This window comes from Gallus gallus, chromosome 1, assembly GCF_016699485.2.
Source record: "Gallus gallus isolate bGalGal1 chromosome 1, bGalGal1.mat.broiler.GRCg7b, whole genome shotgun sequence".
Classification (NCBI taxonomy): domain Eukaryota; kingdom Metazoa; phylum Chordata; class Aves; order Galliformes; family Phasianidae; genus Gallus; species Gallus gallus.
The window spans coordinates 39706536-39732884 of NC_052532.1; the positions used below are offsets into that span (position 1 = coordinate 39706536).

Below are 26349 nucleotides of genomic sequence, written 5' to 3' on the forward strand. Positions count from 1 at the left end.
ACACTGACAGAGGTTAAAAATAGGTCCAACAATTATAAATATAAATCTCTTACAGATGCACACTACTCTAAAATAAAAATTATTCTTTCCAACAGAATTACTTCTTTTTATCCTGATGAGGCATCCTGTTTATTTCTGAAACAGAACTCCTATTCACTAAATCACCTGTAACGTCTAAAAAGTTCTGTCAGTCAACTCTGGTGTTGACAAAGCTTTACAAATCTTAATGTTAGCTATACTTACACAGTGTGTGCTCACTTTAATTCATTTTTACAGTATGTAACTATTACTAGTCCTGCCAAAACAGCCAAATACATTTATAATAACAGTGAAGCAATGCATTATCGAGTAGGCTGTACATCACCCGAAGCTGAAATGAAACCTGTTACTGCTTTGTGTGCTGTACTACATTACTGAAAAGCTAACTGTGAATCAGAGGGATACCAAAAGCCTGAAGACTTCCGTGAATGACTTCAAGAGTCATGATCTTCAACAATCTCAAAAATAGCAGAATTAAATTCTTTATTTTTAAGGTCTGAAAACCTTTAGTCTAGATCATGGATTCTGCTCTATGTATGCCAATTAACCCAGGCATCTTGAAAATATACTTTATCCAGAATGCTAGCTGGCTTTATAAAAAGATATTAAACTTGTTTACACAGTTGGCTTTAGAAACAGGGAAAGATTTTTTGTCAACTTTCTTTCTGAGTACTAAGGCTCATCATGTGCATTCTGTTCACATTTTGAACGACATCTGGAAAACTAAAAACATCAAGATTTATGGGTACCTGAAAACATTAAATCAAGCTTCAAGGAAAAGGCAGTTCTAGAGACTGTAATTTCCAAATTTACAACCCCCCAGAAGTCAGATATGTCCTACTGCATCAATTCCAAGCTGCATTATCTCAACAAGACAACGAAAAATTTCCATTTAAACCACACTTACTTTAAGACTTCTGTATAGCCCTTAGCAGCAGCAACATGAAGTGCTGTACCACCAGATTTCGCGTGCCTGACATCATTTATATGGCCGCTGTTGAGCCACTGTCGTGCATCTCTAAGCATTATTCGCTCTTCTTCTTTTCGAGCTGCCTCTATATCAACCCCTAATACAGACAGGGAAGGGGAGAAGGAAAGAGAGGACACATTAGAATTCAAATACTTACATTAAATGATATGACAAACCTTATATCACACTTCCATGGTGCAATAAAACAGGTAAATTATATGAATAGTATTCACAGCTAGATATGAGCATCTTGAAGATGAACCCCAAGAACTTACAGAAACACCCATTATAACATCAGTAACAGACTCTGTCTGCATAACAGAGGTTTTACCAAAAGGAAAAAAAATCTATTAAAATGAGCCCTCCAATTTTAAGAACTTCTACCATCGCAGTCACGATTTCTGAAGTGACATGTCACAATAAGAGAGGAAATTTAAAGTTTAACCTTACAAAGCTCCAAACTATTAGTCTTGTCCGTATCTGCAGAAACCAGAAACCAGCTACTATTTTTTACTAGAAGAAATCTACAGGAAGAGGAACAGCTTAGCTTCTATTGATTGCTGGATATTTACATGGCTGGATATTTACAAGAAAGACAGGACTACATTTTTATACAGGGATAGAACTACATTTGCTATACTTTCTTAAGACTTCCTTGTTAAAAAAAAATATAGTCTTCAATCACTATAAAACAGAAACCATATACTCCAAGCCTTTTGAAATCTCTCTTCAAATCTTGAGAGGAAAAAAAAACCCAACATGCTTTAAGTCATTTTTATAGCACATTCTACAAAAATATCTCCTATACTGATGGAAATGGACAAACACGATGTAACGTTTACAATTACATACAGTAGTTTAGACAGAAAGAGGGCCCAAGCTCTGAATATACAAAGCAAAATATGTGTTGGTGAGCATTTTTTAACAGTCACCACACAGAGAGATCTAAAAAACATAGCAGAAAAGCAGTCTTCAGAGAGAATTATGCAGGAGTACAGCTCTATGTTGACTGAACACGGACATCTTTGCAACACGGTCTTAGGAACCACGGTTATGATGAGCACAAAATATAACTGGGTTAACTTCTGAAGATTCATCAGTAGACCGGCATTCTTCGGAATGAATTCATATATATGATCTGTCTAATCTTGGACACAGCTGTGCAGGGTCTTGGGAAAAATTTGCTGTTCCTCTGAATTTTTATTTTCTCTTGGAGCAAAACATAATTTTGTAATGATTATCTGGAAACATGCACTGATTTACTGAGTGCAATCACAGATTACAACAATAGCCTATGTAGCCCATAAAGCAGCAGGTAATATTTTTAAAGTACTTGGGACACATACAAAATCTCTCCTGCCCCTTGGCTCAGAATTCTGCTTTCTTTCAGTATGCCCTGCAGAAGCATCATGTGTTCCCAAACTTCTTCTCCAGCAAGCATGTCTGCATCCCGTAACTTTTCTAATTGTCCAAGTAATCAAAGTAGAATATAAAGAGACCACAAACAAACCTTTGGAAACCTAGAACAACTCTTTTCAACCCTATTCTACCTGAATAATTAATTTTAATTAATTCTCAAAGCCTTTATAATGAACAGCAATTTCAGGCTGTAAAGTCTTCTAAGAAAGTGAGCTACTCATTCTTTACAGAATGAATGAATACTCATAATATGAAAACCAAACAAAACTCAACCTACTACTTGCCAACAGCAAGAATTGAGCTGAGGGTTAAAATGATCTCCATCAAAGAAATTGTTAACATCATAAACAGAAAAGAATAATACACAGATGATCATATGTAGTGTAATGCATCATTCCTACTGCGTAACACATGGTAAAACAAATTATACTAAATCATCTACATCGAGTTTTACCAATTCTCTGACAATAAAAAGCCAGATGTGGAGAAACAAACTGGCAAATTGAAAGTAATTAGGCTGGCACTGCTGAAATACCCATCAGGCAGTGGAAGGCAGGCTGAGATTTCTATTCTGGTACACACGAATTTGCATTTCCTTGATTATTTTTTATAGCACAAACATAATAAACTATTTCTCACTGAGAATGCCTTTGATTAATTTAGGTAATTACAACACATCTATTGTCATAACAAAAGCTGCAAATCCCCATTATATGACAAGTAAAAAAAGGCACTGTGAAATGGCGTGCCCAAATCGAAAGCTTTACTGACATGCAAACAGAATATGATGAATAAATGCTTCTGGAAATATAATGTAATTTGTTTGGTGTCAGGTAACGTATGACAGAGCTGAAATCCTTTTCATGCATGAACAATGTCTGCACTAAAAGGAGGCTGTAGTGCCTATTTCTTCCCTTTTGGTACGTCCATAAAAACAAACAATGCTGAGATCTGAACAGCCATTTCAGAGAAAAATACCAAGAGATCACTACAGCTGAAAGAGTGTTGAGGGTTTCTGTCTGTTTGTTTTTGAAATAAATAACCAGCATTTTGTTTTACTATTTGTAAACAATATTAAATACTATTACATTCAATTCAGCTGCAAGCTTCATAAAAAGGCCTGCAACAGATTTTACTCCTTCACTTAATTCCCATCATGACAGATATTCCAAAGTAACAAATATGCAAACAGGAATTTATTTCTAAAAAACTGCACGTTAATGATGAACATAAAGACGCAACTTCACTCCGTATCATAAAGTAACCAGGCAGGTAATATATTAAGTATTTTAAGCAGTTGACTGAATTTCTACACCCACTGAACACACAGATCAGCCATCTCAGTCTTCGCAATTTAATAAACACAATTAATCTTTATTAGAAACTGAAGAAAAAACCTGGAGGCGAAGTCTGCAAGATGCAGGAAGACACAAACGATTGCTGCAGCACTAAGCAGAGTCCAAGGAAAAGCTAAAATATTGAAAGAAAGTGGAGTAGAAATTAAAGAAATTGATGTTTCCGAAACCGCCCATTTCAATCCAAGCCATGACAAATAAATCTGCAGACATTAAATTTTACATATCTAAAATCTTTATAAATCTGGTCAACATGAAGAATAAAAACTGGGAACTTTGAATCAGTAACGTTTTTATACTCATGTCCTCTCATTCCTCCAGCAGACTTTTGCATGTTGTACATATGAAGTAGTGCAAAGCGTACAGTTCTGGGGCCTTTGTGTTTGTTTGTTTTTCAGAGTGACACAGCAGCACACATCAGCAGACCTTGGGAAAATAATTCCCTAGAGTAAAATCATTTACATTTTACTGTTCCTTGCCAGACACTATTATGCAAATAAGGAGTTTATGTATCACGCTAGTTACAATTATGTCCACCCTTTTTGCATGCCAGAAGTCTAAGTGAAAATACTTCTCAGCTCAAGTAACTTTTCTCTGCAAACAATCCTAAATAAATTCCTTTCAGTGGACAATTGCTCACATGTGTGCTTGTTCTGATGTGCTTTAGTGCAAAGTAAGAATAGAGAAAAGCCTGATGCTGATATTCCAATGGCTAAAGTCTTAAACATAATTTTCACATACACCTGAATTATGTCAGAACCACAGAATCAAAGAACGGTTTGGGTTAGAAGAGACCATAAAGCCCATCCAGTTCCAACCCCCTGCTGTTGGCAGGGCTGTCGCCCAGTGTTCCAGGCTGCCCAGGGCCCCATCCATCCTGGCCTTGAGTGCTTCCAGGGATGGGGCACCACAGCTTCTCTGGGCAGCTGTGCCAGGGCCTCATCGCCCTCTGAGTAAAGAACTTCATCCTAATGTCTAACTTGAACTTCCCCTCTTTTAGTTTATAACCATCCCCTCGTGTCCTATCCCTGTCTTTTCATGAAAAAATACCAATGTTTTGCAGAAACAGTAAGTAATATTAAATATAGCCTCCCATCAGTATCACGAATGTATCTTTGAAGCCTGAATAAGGCAGAACAGCTGCAGAGGACAAACATCTCCATTAATACGTTAGCCAACAAGACAGTAAATCTCTGAGCACATTTCAACAGATGAAAGTAAAAGAATCTTGCCAATTGAAAGAAAACCACTCACAGTACTAACTGGCAGTTGGACTTTGTGTCAAAGAAAAAAGGCAGCGCTTTGAGATAAGCTAAATGTTGCTCCCTTTATTAAACACAGAAAATGGAATATGAACGGCCTTTGTGATACCTTATATGGACCTTCCTCCCTGCTCTTGTTTTCCAAGCTCTGCAGTACGGTATCAGGGACAAGAAGATAACGCCGGGCACACCTCCCGGCCACTTTCTGCAAACGGCCCGTAGATGGCAATGTGCGGCCTCCCAGCTCCAGCCCCGCCGGAGCCTTCGCTTACAGCTCTACTTTGCTTAACCTCTGGCTGCCTGACGACTGCTTAAATCGTTAATAATTTACTTCTAAACGCTTTCATTCTTTCTGACCAACAAGTGCTATTCAACAGTTCTGACCAGATTCGATAATCCCGCGCTGCTCGGTGAGCGTTTGGAGAAACGGAGCGTGAACTGAAATGCTGAATCATTGTTTCAGCGCTGCTCGGCCATATAAAGGCATGTTTTATAGATACTACAGGGAAGATCAACCCACTTTTTACTTAACGTAGTTAATGTTTATATACAAATGTAATAGTTCACATTTTGTCCACATAAACAAAGCTGAGTTAAGCAGTACATTTGAGATAGTGTCATTACGTTTACCTATGATTATGAACGAGGAACACTGGCCTCGGCTTTGAAAATGAGAAGCCATCTCCCTACCACACAGCAAGTGCCGCCCTGTATCATGAACTCCTGATTCACCTCACGTCACCTCTCCCCACTAACTCATCCCTCAAGAATGTCTCCTATAATTCAAAATAACTGCTTAAGCAGTTAAAAATAATTTTAAGAGGGCATCTGATGATAAATAACCTTCCATCACCAAAAAATCGCTTCAACCGTCATGCTTAACCCTACTCAAGACCCCAAGGAGTGCCAACATTTTAAGCCGGTGAGTTTTAAATACTGTTAAAGGGGTAGCTGGAATTAAAGTGGTAGCCAAGCAAAACGGCCCTCAAGACTGCGAGCTTTCACCTACCCCCACGAAAAGGCTTCGTACTACTGGCAAAATCAGCTTCCGCAACTGCAGCACACCGAAATACCACAGAGCAGAAAGACAGGGAATCAAATCAAGAAATGGGAAATACTGGCATTTTTACTAAAGGTAAACATTTCTATGGATTGCAGTGACATCTATATAAGCGGGACCAGCCGACGACAGACACATTAGCTGTATGGAGAGACAACAAAACAGCCCTAAGAGGAAGTTTTTTTGTAAAAAAGAGGAAATATTTAAAACACAAGGCATGCAAAGATTACAGTTGTTCTGCACTACACTGGAATAATTTCCAAAGAATACCTAATTTTGCTATTTGTGAAGTGCTCTGTTCATAATCATGTGAAAACATCTCTGTAACTTTCAATGGTGCGTTTCTAATTTACCTTCTCACAAAGTACAAAATGAAGGTAGGTTTTAAGCTTAAAAAATAATTAAGCCATTGCATGCACACTTTAGGAACAATGTAATAGGTGTACTTCATTACATCAAATACCAAAGACAATATCAAAACATCAGAATAGAGAATGTTGCAAAATTACTCCAAATTAATCAAAATTCAGTACAGTATTTACTCCCATGTGAAAGTTTGGGTAGAAAAACACTCCCTACTGTAAGAGTGCTGAGGCTTCACCTATAGGGCAGTCAGTCCATTAGTTCACAATGACAGCAAAGCCTATTATTTCTACCAGTCTTGATGTATGCTTCCCAGAATACAAGGTGTCCTTGTTTAGGGGCCCATGGCCACAAGAGAATTTATAAGAGAAGAAGCATGAATCAAGGGTCACGACTGAGAAGTGTTGCACAGGGACTCCAGAATAACTAAAAGAAGATATTAATAATACATAAGCTCTATTCTTTCATGTTCAACACTCCTTACCACAGGACTTGTAAAACAGGAGATTAATTTGGATAGCTGACCATTTCCTCTCTAGGTAGTTTAGATTTTGGAGTCTGTATGCTAGAACAGGATGAGCAAACATTTTGGATCCCTCTTCCTATTATGCCTGTAACATCATACAGAGCTAAATTGTATTCTGTTCTGTAATTTCCATCTGTGAATTTTGTGCTGTAGTCAGATATGTCTGTAAAACATAATTCAACGCTTGTAAAAATTGGTCATAAATATAAATAAAGAGATGAAGGTAGAATAATTGCACAATTGGAAGACTCGGACTTCAGCTCTGAAGCTGCAAAAAGGATAAGCTAGCATGGCAATTCTCCTCAGATTTCTAACAGAAACAAATGTCAAACATCATCATTTCAAAATACTTGAAATCACAATGAATCAGACTGATCTCTCCAGGCAATGTTCTGCCACAAAAAAGCTCTGACTTTTGATGTCAATATGTAGGAAGCCATAATCAGTGCATTAACTAAGCAACACGGGAAAAAAAGAAGCTATAGTGAATGTTTTATCTACACAGGGCTAAGATTTTTTGTCATTCGAGTTTGTTCCTTTTCAAAGTAAATTTGCTTATCTTCCACTACAAGTAGCACCGAACTGGGGTTTAATGTTCCACAGATTTCACAGTCCATTTGTTTTACCTAAACTGTGGTACTGCCTTATTTTATGAGGAGCAGAGCTAAAGCATTTAACCATATGTACTGTCAAAAACAAAACTGTCACCATACATCAGTGTTAATTCCAGACCGAGACAAACAAACAAGCTATTTTAGAGCTTAATTTTAGAGCTTTATGTTAGTGGCCTAACAGCCAAAGGAGCTAGGTAGAATATACACATACATGTATGTAAGAATACATGTACATAACAATCCATATAGATAAAGCAGTAACAAGATAAATTCACATATAACAACACATACATGAAATATCCAGGCTAAAACCCTGCAGAACTAATCTAGATAGGTTTAACTGCAAAAAATACAGATGTTAGCAAGTCCTGTAACAGATCTGTAAATAGGTAAGCATTAAAACCACTTCCAAATATACCTAAGTATATATAAATGTATGTATATATAAAATGTATGTTTGAAATTTTCAGTGAATCGTGGCATTTAGTTTAGACTGCCAAAGCTGATTTTACAATTGGGCTGTTCAAAATAATTAAACTTGAAAAAATAAAATTGTATATTGATTCTTCACACTGTAAAAATATGCATTAGAACTTACAATTATATATGTACATTATCAATAACATTAGAGTTTTTTAGAATTACATAAATTTTGCAAAGAACTACAGTCAAGTACTACAGCATGTCAGTAGAGTCAAATGCACTGAAATCTACCTAAGTCATTTAGATTGATGTACAAGGCAGACACAACTCTCCAGCAAAGACTGACAACATTCTTCCGGGAAAAAAAAAGAAGAAAAAGAACAGCTGTGCTCTTCTTTCCCCCCCGAACTAATTAGAACAGACAAACGGTAGCACTGACACAAAAAATATTCATGCCTATCTAATCTGGAGCTCTTTATGTGCTCGCTGTAAGAACTGTCAATTAAAATTAATTTATCAGTAATAAATGAGTGAAAGCCTTTGTCAAATCTACAGTCTCCTTCTACATATTAGCGTCTCTCATTACCCTGTTTATCACGTCACCCACTTTCTTTTTAACATTTGTTTTTGGTATTAAACTTGTTTAAGCATTCGAATTACATCAAGGCATAGGTTCAAGCAATTAATTGTTTACTACTGCATTACGTAAACCTGTCTTTAGAGATATAACTTCTCTGCTACAAAAGAAGTAACATTTTCACGGAGGAAGAAGGCTGTTAAGAAGGAGGAAGGTGGTTGGAAGTGATGGCGATGCAGATCCCCTGCACATCCCTCACAAAGGCTCTGTCTTTACTGAGTGACATCTTCCTTCAGAGCATGATGTAACTTAGACTTTCTTTCTTGTACTGGGATAGTAATGCATGCCTAGAAGACTTGAAATGATGCGACACCATCTGAATATTCTCTCCTACGTGGACAGAAAAACCTCAAACTTTCAAATAGCTTTCCCTGGAAAATGAGTATTGAAAATGGGAAATAATAATAGCGTAAGGAGGAAAAAAGTATCAGAGGAAAAGGAATAAATACTCTTTTTTAAAGGCCAATCTCTTTTATCAAGTCAGCACTGCTAAATTTGCCCTGCCAATTTTCTACGAGTAAAGTGCACATATTTAGGATGTGCACTTTAAAATGATACTATCAAAACTCGATACCCATCCATTAACTCAGCCGAGCACAGAAACTACTGGAATTAATTTTTGTTCTCAGACCTAAAACAAGTGCAATTTAAGACTCCTTATCCTAACAGGTAGTTTCAGACATTTGGCATTGTGTAATGGCAATCAAAAGGTCAAAACTAGATACAAAGGGTTGCTTACGTGATAGGGTATAGTTGTTTACTTTTGGTTCAGTTATTCTAGGGTATCAATGGAAAGAAGCAGTTACTTTCAGGCTGGATTCATCTCATCCTAAAAGGGACATTTGAGTCACTCTAGAAGTGCCTATTTTCCTCTTCTCTAATGTAGTTTTCTTCAGTACAGATTTCTAGCTTTAAACTTAATCTAAACTGGGATATATGAGTCTACATCCCAAATGGACAGTACACTGTCCATACTATTTAAATGCCACTTAAATTCTGCTGTGTGAATGTAAGAATCCAACCAACAGCTGCGTTCGGTACTTCCAAGCTCTTTCTTCTCAAAAGGCTGGGATGAATTAAAGCACATGGAAGACAGCTTCAGCAGCGTACACAGTATTAACAATTCTCTTTAAAAAAAAGTTGACTTTAAGATCGTTAATTTATATGTACACCTTCAAAAACATATTTAGCCTTCAATAAACAAAACCAGACTTTCACATTTAAAATTACCTTGTCTATTCACTTCATTCTGAAGCAGCTCTTCCATTGCCTCTTCTTCAGCAATATCTAATGGAGTGTCTCCTTCACTATTTACAGCTCCTACATGTGCTCCTTGACTAATTAAATACCTGCCAATAGAAAAAGAAAAATAAACTTTTTGGTAGACAAAAAGGGAGGGTGAACTCCAACGCAGTAAAGTTGATGCAGAAATAGCAGCCACTAGGATATAATATATAATGGATATACATATGTACACATACAATTAATAGAAGAAACTATATTTGGTATATGCAAAAAAAAAAAAACCCTTCATGACTCCCTACAATCACAGAATATCTATACAACTTTTTATCATAATACCCATTAATACGATTAGTAAGTACTCTGTTGGCTCTTCAGTTTGTCACAAAGATTTCCAAACATATTAAATCTGTACTTGCATGAACTGAAAAAAAAAAAGAAAAAAAAAGAAAAAAGAAAAAAAAAGTGGTTATATGATGGACAAAAGTGAATACATAAATGATGGTCACGACGGCGTTTCCCACCCCTGCTGCCAAGTATTCACAAGGTTAGCTATTGGTGGGGTAACGGAAGAGACAAAGAAACCAAGCAGTACTTTGCACTCTGTTTAAGACACACTGCTCTTTATTTAAAGTACTACTGTCTTAGGAGTCAGCAATCCAGCCTTACACACCTTCTGCCTTATAGAGTTTAATTTATACTTTACATATACTTGCAGAAAAAACCCCCACCAAACTAAAAGGAAATACTCAGACCTGAAGAACCAGTTACCCATTTGGTAACAGATAGGAAAATCGAAGTGCTTTCTTAACCTCACTATGGCAGAATGTTAAATTATGCAGGAATCAATCACAATATTAATTCACCACTAATATAAATGCTTTAAAATACTTCTGTTTAACTACTGTCAGTTAATTATGACAGATTCCAAGCCTAGGATCATTTTATCCTCCTCTGTATTGAAGAACTCAGCACCTCAAGTATCTTCCTACTTCTCTTTCTTCCAGTGTATGACTTAAATAGCACTTGCTATTAAATCTCTGCAATTACGTCAAGAAAAGGTAAGGAGTAAGAGATCACAAACTGGAAATGAATTCCCAGAAGTGTAACTGTATCTCCTGGGGCACGTACCATCAGTTGCCACCACTAACTTTGATGTTGGTATGCTGTGCTGTTTTTATCTATTCCATACCTCCTGGAAGAGCATAGCTGTGAATCTTAATGTCTCTTGAGCTTAAAGAATTCTTTTGCAAGAATGAAAAAATAATTCAAAGTAACTGCATTTCTCAATGATACCACTTGCACAGTTTCAATAGTTACACAGCATTTCAGGTTACGTATCTGATACACATAACTGCTATCCAGGATATTTGCTAAGCAGCCAAAACTTACAGTAGGGATATGTAACTTTCTCACAAAGTCAAAACTTTGGATTCAAAACCAAAATCAATCACCAACAAGAAAGTCCTTGTTAAGAAAAATCCCATGTCAGTGTTCAAGTAATTTTCAATTTCCTTTTTCTAACACAGACACAAAAAAGTGCTATTTAATGAAACTGCTTCTCTCTACCTAACAGTAGAAAATGAAGCTACTTTTGTAAGGAAAATACGTACCTTGGTGAAGCTGTTAATTTTGTTCAACCAGTTCTAGATCCGATAAAAGGAACAGTGCATAACAAAGTGTAGGTATGGAACAAAAGGCTACAGTAGCACTTCACAAAGTTATTTACCCATATGAACGATGTCATGATCAAATGATCCTTTAAAGTAGAACCCAAAACCGAAGCAGCTTACAGACCAAAATGAGACCAGCAGAGCTGGGGGATCAGTAGGGCTGGACAAGTGGAGTTACTGAGTTCCCCTCTGCATATACTTACAGGGTTTGGTTTTTACTGGGTCAGAAAAAGAAGAGCCAACTGATCAATCTGAAGGGACAGAAGTACTAGGAGAAGGATGACTCTCTGGAGAAGTGAGATCTCCATGGTGATGGCCCTTTCCCATCCTTTTCTCAGCCATTCCATCTAGGCATTCCCTCTGCTACCCCTGCTCCATAAATTGATAGCAAAATAGCAACACAGTCTAAAATATTATTCAAATGCCAACTATTTAAATACACCTTTGAAATTAAGCAATGAGAGTGATGTTTGTTCTGCCTTCTGCATCATTCAGTAACAGATGGACCCAACCCAAACAAGTTTATGCATTTGTTTATTTTCCTTGACTGTAATAGTAATTTCAGCGAAGTAATGGCACGGTTCAGATGGTGTGTGAAGTTACCTTGGTGCCCACAGGATCACAGCTGTAATTAGGAAACCTAGCACTGCCAAGAGAAAGGAGAACAACTGTTTCAGACATGTAGGAAACTTGACTCTGCATCGCATGCAGAAAGGAGACAGATTTGGTCACAGAGAAGGATGACGATGCTCTGTGTTTTTAGGGCACAGCTGAGCCTACAAGTAAGAAGGTTGGTTTTTTTAATTCATCCCCCAAACTTCAAGCTATTGATTAAAACTGATAGTATGACTTCAAATATGGGCATCTCTGACACTTCAGTAATTCTGGTAGCATATAGCTAAAATTTTCACATGAAGCAGCATATTGCTCTGTGTAGGTTTGTATATTAAAGTCATCAACGTTCCAAACTAAAAGAAAATGTACTGCTTTTTAAAATCTTTATGGCTACTTCAAATTTCCTTCTTCTAAAATAAGTAAGTAAAAGCTAACTTTAATTTCCTCCATTGATATTTAATCAATACAGCTACATGGTATACAAAGAAATCAGGACAGTTTAATAAAAATCTACAACCATGGCCTTTGATATCCAGTCCAGAAAAAGATGCCTTTTGCCAGGCTGAATGCAATGGAAAAGTAAAAAAGCTACTGGATTCTTACAGTCGCCTCCTTACAAAACCTTTTACTATACCACTTAAATGTGTATCTTTTGTAATTCATTTGTTGTGATGTTCAACAGAGAGCTACAAAAGAATAATTCCGGAAGATATGACTGTTAATTTACACGATATTCTTGTAAGTGCTATTCAAAATATAAATAATAAAGAGGGAAACAGTAACTTGAGCTATATCATGCTTTTTTTTTGGAGCTAAAGCTTTCAAGTGTTGATATTCAAGCTAAAGCAGCTCTTCTAGACATTCCTGTTGTCTAAGTAAAAAGAACTGCAAGTATCAGACAAATAGCAGAAAAGACAAGAGCAGGAAAATAAAATCGTTCCTGATACTTTTGCCCTGATGTTTCCATGACAAGCATTACGCAGTCCAGGTAAGACTGGAAGAACAAGTTTGCTTTGTGATAATGTTGTTCTATGAAGGTAAAAATACTTCCATTTGAAATCTGCGTTTGAGGAATCCTCAATATTCCTCAGCTGAAGTACAGATTGAAGTTAGCAACCTTGAAAAAGGGGGAAATATTTACTTTAAGTAATTATTACACAACCCAGACTCTCTCCTATCACTTGTGAAAAATACATTTCAATGCTTTTTATAAAAGGTTGGAATCTCAGCATCTCTGAGACAATAATTAACTCCGTATGAAAGCCAAACAGTACTAACAAAAACTAAGCTCAGGAACTGGAAATTACAGTGGTTACCTTACAACTCGGCCTACAGTTGGTCAAATAAAAAATACTTTGGATTTTCTAAACGTCATTAGCTGCAACCAACGGGATATGGCCAGAAAACATTTTAACATTATTTACTGCAGCAAAAGAAAAAGGGACATCTGTTTACATTCGAACCTTGTCTCAGTTCACAGTATCTGGAAACGAGTTTACTAAGTAATTAGGGATATAATTAACCTTAAGAGCTTGCTGAACCTGAAGGTCACAAGAAGCAGGGCAAAGGCGGAGCAGGGCAGAGCAGTGGCTCCTGAATGGATTCGCTTCCTTACCTGGTGCCCGCTGAGCTCATGAGGAAGTCAGCAGTGAAACCAAGAGCTACCTGCCGCCTCCTAAGACCATCAGACAGGGCCCTCTGACCCCAAATTCTGAGGAGAGAGACTGTCCTAAAACATTTCAGCTGTTCATCCATGTAAAATAAGCATGCCTACTTCAGCCTTGCAGAGAAACGAGGCTTACTGTCAGCAAGGCACCAACCAACAGCACAACTGGGCTCCCAAGGCCTTTTAACCAATTTCCCGTTTCAGCTAAGCCCAGCCGTCTGGCTTTTTTTTTTAATGCATAGATGATGGAGTTCAAATTAAGTCTACGAGAGCCGCCAGTGAATGGCAGTATGGAACCAAAGACAGCAAAGCGTCACTGCGCTCAGACAGCGGTGCCATCAGTTGGAGACACAAACACAATTCTGCCCCACAGCTGACAGAAGGTAAAAGCAAATTAAACAGTTTCAAATCATTGGAATATATATTTTAATGGCCCCCTTTTAAGACAACTTTCAGCAAATAAAGTCTTAAAAACTTTTAAAAGTACATCTTTGTAAATCATTTGAATTCTTTTCAAAAAGACACCGGCATCAGGCCAAACAAGCAGACATTCAAGCCACATCTTACAGATTGAAGCTCTAAAATGTTAATATTGCTGCTTCAAATTTATTTTAAGTACACTGAAGCTGTAACAGTTGATCCTTCTGAGGGCTCCTATTGGTTTGAGTGCCTGGGAATATTTCTTTAAAGAATCAGCGCCAGAGAAGTTTCACTTTTAAGTTCCCAAAAATGTTAACATTAACTCAGACCAAAGTGGAAATGCTAACTCAAGCTCCCTAGCCTTTCTCAGAAGTGTCTTTGGTTTGCTTGGTTTGTTAAATTTAGGAGAAAAAAATAATACTTAAGGGCAAGGTGAGCTGTACGTTGCACAGGCTGTACAACTCCTCAAGGGATTAAAACACAGCTTCCATACGGTTCTTACATTCTTAAGGTGCACTTCTCAACGTAAGTGCTTAAGGTAACAGATTAAAGAAAAAGCAAACAAAACAGAACTTTGAATAACTCAAAGCTGAAGCTAATCAATACCCAATGTAACTCAGAGGTCTCTGGGAGCATGGTGAGTCCTTGCCCACAGAGGTGACATGGGGCGCGTGGCTCCACACTACGATCCCTGTGCTGTTCTGAGCACCAACCTTCAGATAATTCCCCTGCTCCCACCTCTATGCAGGCGAGATGTTCCTGCAGTTATCTCTTCTCCTGAGTCTACCAACAGATGCTCTAAAGTAGGAAATGAAGGCTCCAAGTGAAACACCATAAGCAAAATGATACAATTTTCATTGGGCTGGGAATATCTGCTCTAAATAATTTCAAGGCTGATGGAGTGAGAAAACCAAATGGCTTGAGGAACAAGTCAGACTAGCAGGAGGCCTTATACAGGAGCTGTGCAAAATGCATCTGATGCCAGTAAGTCACGGCTGCACCTCAACCTTCTGGCTCTGAACAATCAGCACTGAGTAGAGGCTGGCATGAGAAAGGCTCCTCCAGTGTAATTTAAACTACAATTGATCCATCAGGCATTTTTAAGGTTACTTCTCTTTGCAAATCTTAGCAGATTCTCTCATCTTGCTCATTTGAGAACAAAACGGTGCCATAGGGACATTCACCCTAAGAGCAGTGTGAGCAGCTACACAAAACTCTGGGGTAAATAAGGCCAGCTAGGATTATTTGGCAAAACTTGCAGATTGCTGCTCCTGAAATACATGAGTGCAGATTTGCAGCTAGTTGATATCAACCACAGATGTCAGGTGAATTTATGATTTCCTCTGGAAATTGTCAAGAGTACGGAACTTCATGTAGCTAGAAATATTTTTTAAATGATTAAGAAATCATCGCTGGGAAACAATTGACCAAATGACTCAAACCAATTGGAAGTGATGATCTCTTTTCAATTTTCACTTGTTTAACCCAAATTTCAAAGTATGTTTTTCCTAAATTATGGACTGATTTAGAAATGTATACCCTTCAGTATGCAAGAGCTCTTCGAAATAGAGCAAATCCAGCTTGTTCTCATTCTCCCTCTCGAATCTGCTATGAAAGCTTCAACACACACACATCTCTGCTTCAGAATCATCAAATACCCCCAATGTGATCCAAGCAGTATATCATAGAGATGAGAAAAAAAATCCCCCAAGGCAAACAGCTCTTTCTGTTGATTCTGAATAACATATATGGATAAGAAATATATTTGTGTTTATGAAGAGTATTTATGAACACTCTGAAATGTATTAAAACAACACCGTGCTGGCTGTCCCCAGCCTCCAACGTAACTTGCACACCCCAAGGAAGCATAGCAACTAAAAAAAAACCACATCTGTTTTCCTTTTTAGTACGCGGGAACATGGAAGTAACAGTGTAGATAACTGTATCTGGTTAGTCTTAAGTCTTCCTGAGTTCCAACAAACCTATGAAGAAAGACAGCAATAAGCTCTAGAGGTATTTGTACGTAGGCGGCTACCTAAATATTAACAGGGCAAAGATGAAACAGTAAAAATTCCTACTTGCAGCATATGAAGAGGAACTAAGCCTACATATTTTACCGTATCCATATAGAGGAAAAGACACACGAGGGGCGGCAGAGCAATGTTTAGGTGAAAGTAAACAGTGACTGAGAAAAGCAAAGTAGGAAACATGAGGAAAGCTATATAGGGAAACACATGCTAGAACCTAATCCCACCCCTACCCCCCAAAGAACTGCAGCCTGGTAGTGCCAGGATGAATACAGTGCAAAAACTTCATCAGGAATGAAATCAAGTGAAACAAACATACTTTTCAAGTTCACATCAGATGTTAGTTTCATTACACACTTATGCTGAAAAATTAAGCAACACTTTCTCTGCTGGCCAGTGAATGCATGACAATTATTCAAGCTCAAGCATGTGAAATTTTATAGGAATCAATTTCAAAACTAACACAGTTGTTTAAATAAAAGGGAAAAAAAAAAAAAGATTTCAATTAATCAAGTGCTAAGCTACCAGACCAACATGTTTTGAAGTCCAGCATTCTCAAAGAACACTAGAAATAAAGAAGCGACACACTGCAACATCTGACAGTAACAACACGGTTTTTCAAGCACCAGATGGTAATTGGCACTTTTTTCTCCAGAAATACTGTTTTTCAATATCAGATTGATTATCTCTTTTGCATCTTAGAGTGCAAAAATGGGTTAGGTTTGAAAATGTCTTGTTAAACCTATGAGTACAGTAACTGTACTTCACGATGGTCTCAGTGCTCAGAATGCTTTCCTGTAGCAAGTCCTCCAGTGTTATGGTGTTTTAAGGCAGCGTCACAAAGATGAATACTTAGGGCTGAGTTATACTGGTTTCAAAGAGAGCAAACAACAGCTTTCAGGCAGAAAAGGAGCTAGAAGGGAAATTACACTGCTGCCCACCTTCCTCAAATGCACACTCACTCAGAGGCAATGGCAGAAGCCAGATCACGGTCCCTCCTGCCTTTTGCCAAGGGTAGCATTGCTGCAAGTCAGAATCTGTGATGCTACTGGAGACTCATGTCTTTCTATTATACTGGAAGTTATGAGTATGGACTTAACTTGACAAATTTATTTTCCCGCAACAGTGACGTGCTGGCATTTATATCAGAGACATTTAAACCAAGATCAATTCTGAAAAACCCTTTTACTGTACTTAAACAAATATAAGCGAAGACATAATCACTACGCCATAGAATTTCTCTTGTTAATAATTAAATTACGCAATACTATAGTGACCAAATCTTGCTATAAAAACATTACTGCCATAATGCAGCTTTTAGCATCACACAGCAGCACTGAACTCAGTCTGACCCCTCACTGGGAACTGTCTGTCCATCTGCAATGTGCAGCAGCTCTTCACCTGTTTGGTCCATTTCAAACTTCCTTGAAAACACATGTCCTCCAAAGTAACTCTCATTCTTGACTGATGGAAAGAGATCTTGGTGTAGTGATGGACAGTCTGCTGAATATGAGCCAGCAGTGTGCCCAGGTGGCCAAGAAGGCCAATGGCATCCTGTCTTGGATCAGGAATGGTGTGGTGAGCAGGACTAGGGAAGTCATCCTGCCCCTGTACTCAGCACTGGTGAGGCCTCATCTCGAGTACTGTGTTCAGTTTTGGGCACCTCAGTACAGAAAGGACATTGAGGTGCTGGAGCAGGTCCAAAGAACGGCAACAAGGCTTGTGAAGGGCTTGGAGAATATGCCCTGTGAGGAGAGGCTGAGGGAACTGGGGCTGTTTAGTCTGGGGAAAAGAAGGCAGAGGGGAAACCTTATTGCTCTCTTTCAATACCTGAAAGTGACTGAAGTGAGTGTGGGGCTGGTCTTTTCTCACTGGTGACAGGTGACAGGATGAGGGGAAATGGCCTCAAGTTGCACCAGGGTAAGTTTAGGTTGGTTATCAGGAACAACTTTACAGAAAGGGTTGTTAAGCACTGGAATAGGCTCCCCAGGGAGGTAGTTGAGGCACCATCTCTGGATGTGTTTAAAAACCATTTGGATGTGGTGCTCAGGGACATGATTTAGTGGAGGGTTGTTTGAGTTAGGGTAGTATGGTTAGGTTGTGGTTGGACTCGATGACCTTTAAGGCCTTTTCCATCCTGAGTGATTCTATGATTCTATGATTCTTCATTCAAATATTTGATGAGCAGTACCCTCATCTGCAATCAGAAAGTGCCAATAATTCCCATTTTTATACTTCTATCCTGTCATATTCTCTGTTTATAAACAGAATGACATTTTTGATCTCTGCACCTGAATTGTATCCCAGTATCTCAATGTCATTGTGCAGCAACCCCACATCTCTATGGACACCACGCTGTCTCTACATGGATCTCAAAATAGTTCCAGCTGCCTTAATCCTGCCTCAGTAAGGGATAAGAAGACTAGAAACATGCACACAGATCACAATCACTTGCACTGAAATGACGTGGCTGGGAACAACCAACAGAAGACACAACTTTAAGAAAGGATAAATAGGTGCACAAATGGCTTTGGTGTCATTAGAAAACTTACTGCATGCTGCAGAAGAGGACCAAGCTCAAAATAAACACATTCATGTAAAATCTTAAAGAAAACAAAAGCTGAAGTACAAAGAAGTGACAACCTACACCACACCCATGTTTTCTCCCAGAAAACAACAATTGAAACCAATACTCCTACATATTTGTCACTCAGCTGCTCACATTTAATTAGCTTCAGAATTCACAGGTAAGATAACTACTGTTAATTGTTCTCGGGATACCAATAAAACCTATGCTCTGGGATAAACAACTAAGATCTTTCCTACGCATATCACGTCTTCAAACAGGGTTTTTTTTTAACCTAAGTTGCACTTTTAAACTCTTTTTCAGCCAAAAGATTAGGACACTTTGAGCTTTACACTAGGCATCTGTTCCTTGATTTTTCATCAGACCCAATGGATTAGATCCTTCTACTCAATCACACAGCCTTGTAGAAGGTATCTCTAAATGTAAGAGTATGTTACATTTATTTCTCTAGGAACAGAAATGTAATATACTTACAAACAAATACTTAAAGTCACAAGTGGAAGCACACACAGCAAGCCCATCTGAAGAAGGCAGCTATAGAGCACACACAGGTTTTGTGCATCCTGCAGTGAGTAGCTCCCCTAACACCCTTGGCTGAACAAACAGGTATCAAATCAGGCAGGCCGTATAATTTCTGCTAACCTATCAACCATATCTTAACGTGCATTTCTGCCAGTTGGTTTATATTCAAATGCCGGATCACTTCTCAGCTACTCAGCAGTAAAGATTAAACTCTTCCACGTAATGACATGATTTTAAAGGGCAGATTTCACCACCGACCTAAACAACTCAATTAGTGTTTCGTTACTCCTAGGAGAGGTGTACATGCACAAAAACATATTGAAAACAGTACTCTGCCACGGTACATCTTCATGAAACAAAAAGCCAGTTGATATTAGCTCAACGATGTTCAAGTTTTACTGTTCTTCTCTATAACGGAATTTAGCTTTACCTTTGTAAAGGTCTCATATGAGTTTGCAAGAGGAGGAACTTTCATCTTCGTGATAAAGAATGAATGCTATAGTTGGGGGGAAAAAAAGAGAGACTGCCATACCAGCCTGTTCTCTGTCTTATCCCCTGCTGACCAATAAACAATCTTGCAATAGCCTTAATCTTTTTGCCAAACCCTTCTTTCAGAAAGAAACAAGGCAGCAAATAGAAGAGCATTAACTGAAACAATCTTTCAAAGCCTGCAGTGATCTTTTCACAGCTATCAAAACAAACATTCCATCTTTACTACTGTCAAGTTGTAAGAAGTCAGTCATTCTTCTAGAAAGCTGTTATTCTGTGGCTGGAATAATTTTTCTTTCCCTGCTTTTATTTTGCCACCTGATTAGTTTCACAATATATCTTTCTGAAGTCCTACTCTCATTTCCCAAGCGGGTCGTATTAAGGTTCATCTCTGGTCCTTTTTCATTTTCATCACAGAATGGTTTGGGTTAGAAGGGATGTTAAAGACAATTCAGTTCCAATCCCCTGCTGTGTGGAGGGACACCTTGCACTATCTCAAGATGCCTGAAAGGCCATCCAACGTGGCCTTGAATGCCAAGGGACAGAGCAACCACAGCTTCTCTGGGCAGCCTGCTCCAGTGCCTCACTTCCCTCATAGTGAAGAAATTATTCTTATAACTAATCTAAGCCTCTTTTAGTTTAAAGCCCCCCATCCTATCACTACACTCTCTGATGAAGAGTCCCTCCACAGCTTTCCTGTAGGCCTTTCCTGTAGGCCTGCTATTTCTTTCCAGTAATACCTTGATAGCTGCAGATGATCAAGTTAGCAAACCTTAGAGAAAAACAGATTAGGAACTGCTTTGAAAGCTACGTTGTGGTTCCACCAATCTCAGCCATTGCAGAGGAACATTCAGCAGCACCAGCTGGCTCGGGGTCAGGACGTGGGGGAACAAGGAGAGACTTCAGCCCAGCAGAGTCAGCGTTCCACAGGCAGGTTTCTGCTCAGAGGTGTCTGAAAAGCAGCCCAGACTCTTTTTTTTTTTTTTTATAATGCCTGTATATCTGTGCCAACTGCTGTTGGCAAGGCAGATCAGCTCACTGATCCAAAAGAGAATAAACCTTCCAAAACCCCTGAAGGCTAGTCTTATACTAATGGTTACCACGCTGCTGTGTGATCATTAGCTACTGCTAGAGGGGGAGTAAGAGTCCAGAGCCTGCAGAGGAGGGGAGAAAGCAAAGAGAAGAAGGAATTGCTGGCTGTTTCTGCAGTAGTCTCAAGCTAGATCACATTAAGCATATGGTGAATATGTCCTGAATTCCCTTCATTATTTGTTGCTCAATGAGCATTGGAATCATCCCTGTAACAGAGGCAGGAATCCCTATCATCCCATCTATGCAGCAGTCCTTTTAAGGCAGTCAGAACTTCAAGTAGAACACCTAGATCTGAACATCTATGTATTCAACTGCAGGTTTTCAGGATTGTCTCTCAGTCCCCTGTACACAGGACAACATTCACTTGTGTACTCTTACTGGGTTGTCACTAGAATAGAGCAATCTTGGGCCATGGCTTGCTGAGGTCTCAGCAAACCAGTTTGGCTGGGTTCACTTACAGGCGGCTGGAGCCCACAGACACACATAGGTGCCAACAGCAAGAAGTGGCTACTCAAAAAAAAAAAAAAAAGCCTTTTAAAATGAGCATTACAGACATTACAGGGGAAGGAGGTGAGGCAAAGTATGGAACTTCTGACTCCTTCAGATTCTTTGAATTATTCAGACAGTTAATGCCATACATATTATTCAAAATATGAGCAAAACAATTACCTTCATGTTCTGCTTTTCCTTCCCTCTCTGTGCTTATAATTCCTAACAAGAGACCAGTATTTTTGCAGACAAATTAGTGTCTTTGGAAGTGCACAACATTATCACAGTGTTAGGAAAGGGTACATTAAACCACCAACGATGGGAAGGAAGAAGTGGAACTTTTAGCTGTTAAACACTGTGATCAAGTTCTAACTAAAGAATATTACTGGGGCTGCTCTGAAAGTAATGCTTCCTATTTTACAGTGCTGGTCCACGATGTCAGAGGTGGATCCTGGTGGAATGGCAGAAGAGACTGAACCTTCCCACCAATATTCCATTACGTTTTGCTGCTGTGTGAGAGATGGCAGTGAAGGAGCAATTTGACAAAATGGTGGCTTACATGGAAGTGCGTATGAAGCAAAGGTGTATTATTCAGTTCCATTATTCAGTTCCTCAATGTGGAAAAGATGGCACCCACTGGCATTCATCAATGCTTGCTTATGGAGCTTATGGAGACCAAACAGTGGATGTGAGCACAGTGAGGCAGTAATGGTGCCTTTCAGCAGTAGTGACAGCAACATGAAAGACAAGCCAGGTTCCAGATAACCATGCACCGCTGTCACACCACAAAATGAAGAGTGTTTCTATCAGCTCACCCATGCAAATCAGTGGATTATGACCAGAGAACTGTGTATGGAGTTGAATACTGGCTTCAATGTGTTGGAAATAATGGTGGCAACGCAGGAATATCATGAAGTTTAATCCAGATGTTTTCAGAGAGGAATAGAAAGAACACCATATGCGAGTTTATCAGAACCTAATGAACCAATATAAGGCTGGAGGTGATGGTTTCCTGGATCGCATCATCACTGGTGTCAAAACGTGGTGTCAGCACTACATGCTGGAGTCAAAAGAGCAGTCCATGGCGTGGCAACAGGTGAATTCCCCATCAAAGGAAAAGTTCAGGAAACAGCCCTCAGCAGGTAAAGTGATGTGCACTCTCTTTTTGTGTAGGGAAGGGGTGACCCTTCTGCATTTCCCGGAACCCTGACTGCCACACTGCAATGCTGCCTAAGCTCAAAGTTCAAATTTCCAACATCAGTCCGGAGAAAAAGAAAGCCTTTCTCTTGCAGCACAGTAACTCCAGGCCCCATACCCGTTTGAAAACCCTGGAGCACACTGCCAATCTTTGCTAGACTGTCCTACACTGTATAGTCTGGGATTTGGCACCTTCTGACTTTCATCTGTGCAAGCCAATGAAAGGTGGACTGCATGGGCAACATCTTCCTAGCAACAACACTGTCACAGCAGCTGTGAAACAGTGGGTCACCTCCGCTGGTGCACAATTTTATGAGCACAGCATGCAGGTTGTAATTCATCACTGGATGAAAATGCACAGCTAATGGTGGTGACTATGTTGAAAAATGGTGTTTAATAGCTGAGAATTTGCACTATCAAATAGTATTACTGTGCTCCTTATTGTAGTTTCTATGGAAATAAATAGGAGGCATTACTTTCAGAGTAACCTATGTAGAAGTAGCACAGTAGCAGTGACAGCCTTGGAAGCAAACAAAAATAAAATTACAGGTCCATTTCTGGACTGGATTCCATCTATAACACAAAGGCACAAATAACCTATAGATCCATCATTTCCAATCATGTGATTCTACGATTCTATGATCCATTAACCAGATTTCTTTCATACCTCAGTTTTGCAGAGCCTGGAAGAAAACAAACAGCTGATCTCTGTAAGGTGCTGGAAGGTATTTAGATCAACTTCAAAGTGCCACAAAGACTTTGAAAGTTGGCAGTATGTTGGAAATACTTACTAGCAAGCACAAATTCTGAATGATTAAGGAAGCATGGCCATTAAACACTGGCAGATAGTCACATCTGTTAATTACACCAAAGGCCAATGGAAATGTGTAGCTATTGCTTGTCACTGATAGGGAACACATTTAATCATACATTTTAAGAAAGATCGTGGCAATTTTGCTAGTTTCAAAATGGCAAGTTGGAGTTTTAGCATTTAAAGGAGGAAACTTCAGGGACTACCGATAAATACAGATGAAAATTAAACACAAACTGGAAGAAGGTTACAGTCAACCAAACAAACGTTTATTTCAAACAACTTGACAAGAAGAAAGGAGATGTGAGCGCACTATTTGATGATCTCAAACTCATCCCAGTCCTGCACATCGTGTTGAAGGATGTTCCTCAGTTCAAGCTATCTGCAAAGTTTCCAATACAACACACTACCTAATGGCTACCAATATCAATTATGTCAAACGATATTCAGTAGAAAAATCCTATCGTACATTTTCTGAAAGATAAACATTCTTCCATTCTGGTGAAAACGAAAATATGTTTGTATTTAAGTCACAAAACTATACTTCAGCCTGCAAGTGCTCACAAGCAAACTCAAAACACAACCCCATGCTCACAGTTAGGCACGGTAAATGACCCACATGGAAGTACACTTTCACACACACTTTCAACTAGAGAGAAATATGTGCCATTTTACATTTATTTTATATTACTCTGATACAACAAAAAGTGGTGTAAAGAAAAAGTATTTTAAAATTCTGTTTCTTGAATACCACTTTGCACTATTTCCTCATTGATACGCCAGTATGTTTGTTCTCGTCTTCTGCATTCTAAAGAGTAATTTGCTTATTACCCAATACTAATACAGTATGTAAGCTTTTAAACTGCAGAGGAATTCTACCATATAAATCAATTCATTACATTCACTTGAATAGTTCTATTAGATGTGTTCACATTTCTGTAAAAGCTAAATTTAAGGGTCCTACCCATTAATATCTTAAAGAATGCAGATACAAAATTTCTGCTAAAGGGCTTCTGCGTTAGTTTACTTCCACATAACTGTAATTTTTCAAAGCATTTGATGTTGACATTTTAATCTATGCTAACAAACTTTAGGCAAAGAAAAATCTCCTTCATAGAAAGCCTTCTGTATAAGAAAAAGAAAAGAGAAACAAGTGAGGAGACTCAGGGGAGACGTTATTGCTCTTCGTAACTACCTGAAGGGAGGTTGTAGTGAGCTGGGGGTTGGCCTCTTCTCTCGTGTGACCAGTGATAGGACTAGAGGGAATGGCTTCAAGTTGCGCCAGGGAAGGTTCAGGCTGGACGTTAGGAAATACTACTTCTGTGAAAGGGTGGTCAGGCACTGGAAAGGACTGCCCAGAGAAGTAGGTGGTGGAGTCACCGACCCTGGAGGTGTTCAAGGAACGTTTGGACATTCTGTTGAGGGACATGGTTTAGTGAGAACTATTGGTGATGGGTGGATGGTTGGACTGGGTGATCCTATGGGTCTTTTCCAACCTTGGTGATTCTATGATTCTAAGTACAGGGAGACCATTCGACCGAAAATCCATCTGTTTGGGCAGTTTTGAGTAATTTCAAACACATTCATGTTACTATTACTTGTAAGCTAATTCATATGATCATAAAACAGATGAAGACTAACTTAGAGACATTCGAGAGAAGATCATTCCAAAGAAGCTGCAGATTGAAATAGGACAGGAGATGCTGCTGGGAGAAGATGTTACAGAACTGATGAGTGCAAATGCACTGGGACTGGAAATACACCTGCAGTGCGCAGCCCGCTGGCAAGACAGAAGCATGTGCACATTAATATACAGAGAGATGATCAGCTGTTCTGTGAAAGCACAGAGAGAGAGGAATGTTCCTACACTGATCAAACAGGCACACGACTGCCTATTAACCAGGGAGTAATTCTCTGCCGTTCCCATTTACTGTACAGAATATGAAATGGTTGCTAATAGCAAATGGATGGAATATTTAGAAATAACATCTGGACTTTAAGACAGTGGTGTACTGATTCAATTATAAAGCAGTATGAATAGAAATCTTTATCAATCTATAAGACTACATTATCCATCCCAGTATAACTCTATGGAGGTCAAACAAGGATCAGAAGAAGCTTAGGATTAACATCTAATGGTTCATTTTTTTTTTTCCTTTGTGAAAGCAGAAAGAAGGTTTCACATCCTATTAATGAATCTGCAAACTCCAGCACAACATACCCTGGTAAGATTTCATAGAAAAGCCCTGGTTAGTGATCATTCAGAATACCGTGCATCATTAATGGAACTTCTGCTTTCTTTCCTCCACTGTCCCCCACCTCTTTTAAGCCTAAAAAGCAGCGTACACAAATGCACAAAGAATATTAAGGTTGCAAGCGTGTACGTATTCAACACAGAGCGAGAAGGTCCCCATAATATGCTGTAAACACATAAATGCCCTACATAGCAGAAAAGATGCCAATTTCCTAACTCCATGTCTTACATACAATTTTTGACTTTGAGAAATGAAATCTTGAAAAAATAAGGTATCCTAGATAGTGCTAAATTTTTCTTATGAGTTCTAAAAATGCAGGCATTGTAAACAAAATCGAAATATTAACTAAATCAATATATTTGGAGGATTTTACAAATTATGCTGTTCTAAGAGAAAAGTTCCATTATTCACATTTGAAGGAAGCCCTAAGAACACCCAAGGTGGCAGCAGAGAAAGCTGAAGCAGAGTGCTGAGTCCCCAGTTTGACACAGTATACAAAGCTGTGCATGAGACAAAAGTTTTACAGAAGGCAAAGAAAGGAAAGCACAAGTCAGACTCTCCATGGTTCTTTACTAATAAAGCTGGAAACACCAGAA

The 26349-nt window shown here is 38.8% G+C and overlaps 1 protein-coding gene across 12 annotated transcripts in view; it reads right to left on the reverse strand.

Moving 5' to 3' along the window:
* PPP1R12A (protein phosphatase 1 regulatory subunit 12A) overlaps nt 1-26349 on the reverse strand; it is a 124283-nt gene that overhangs the window by 51970 nt on the left and 45964 nt on the right. For all 12 annotated transcript variants that reach the window (XM_015278124.4, NM_205123.2, XM_015278355.4 and 9 more), the window contains 2 exons: nt 9899-10017; nt 947-1106 (listed from right to left, as the gene is read on the reverse strand). In XM_015278124.4, the coding sequence (XP_015133610.1) occupies nt 947-1106; nt 9899-10017 (279 nt within the window). The remainder of the gene's footprint in view (nt 1-946; nt 1107-9898; nt 10018-26349) is intronic.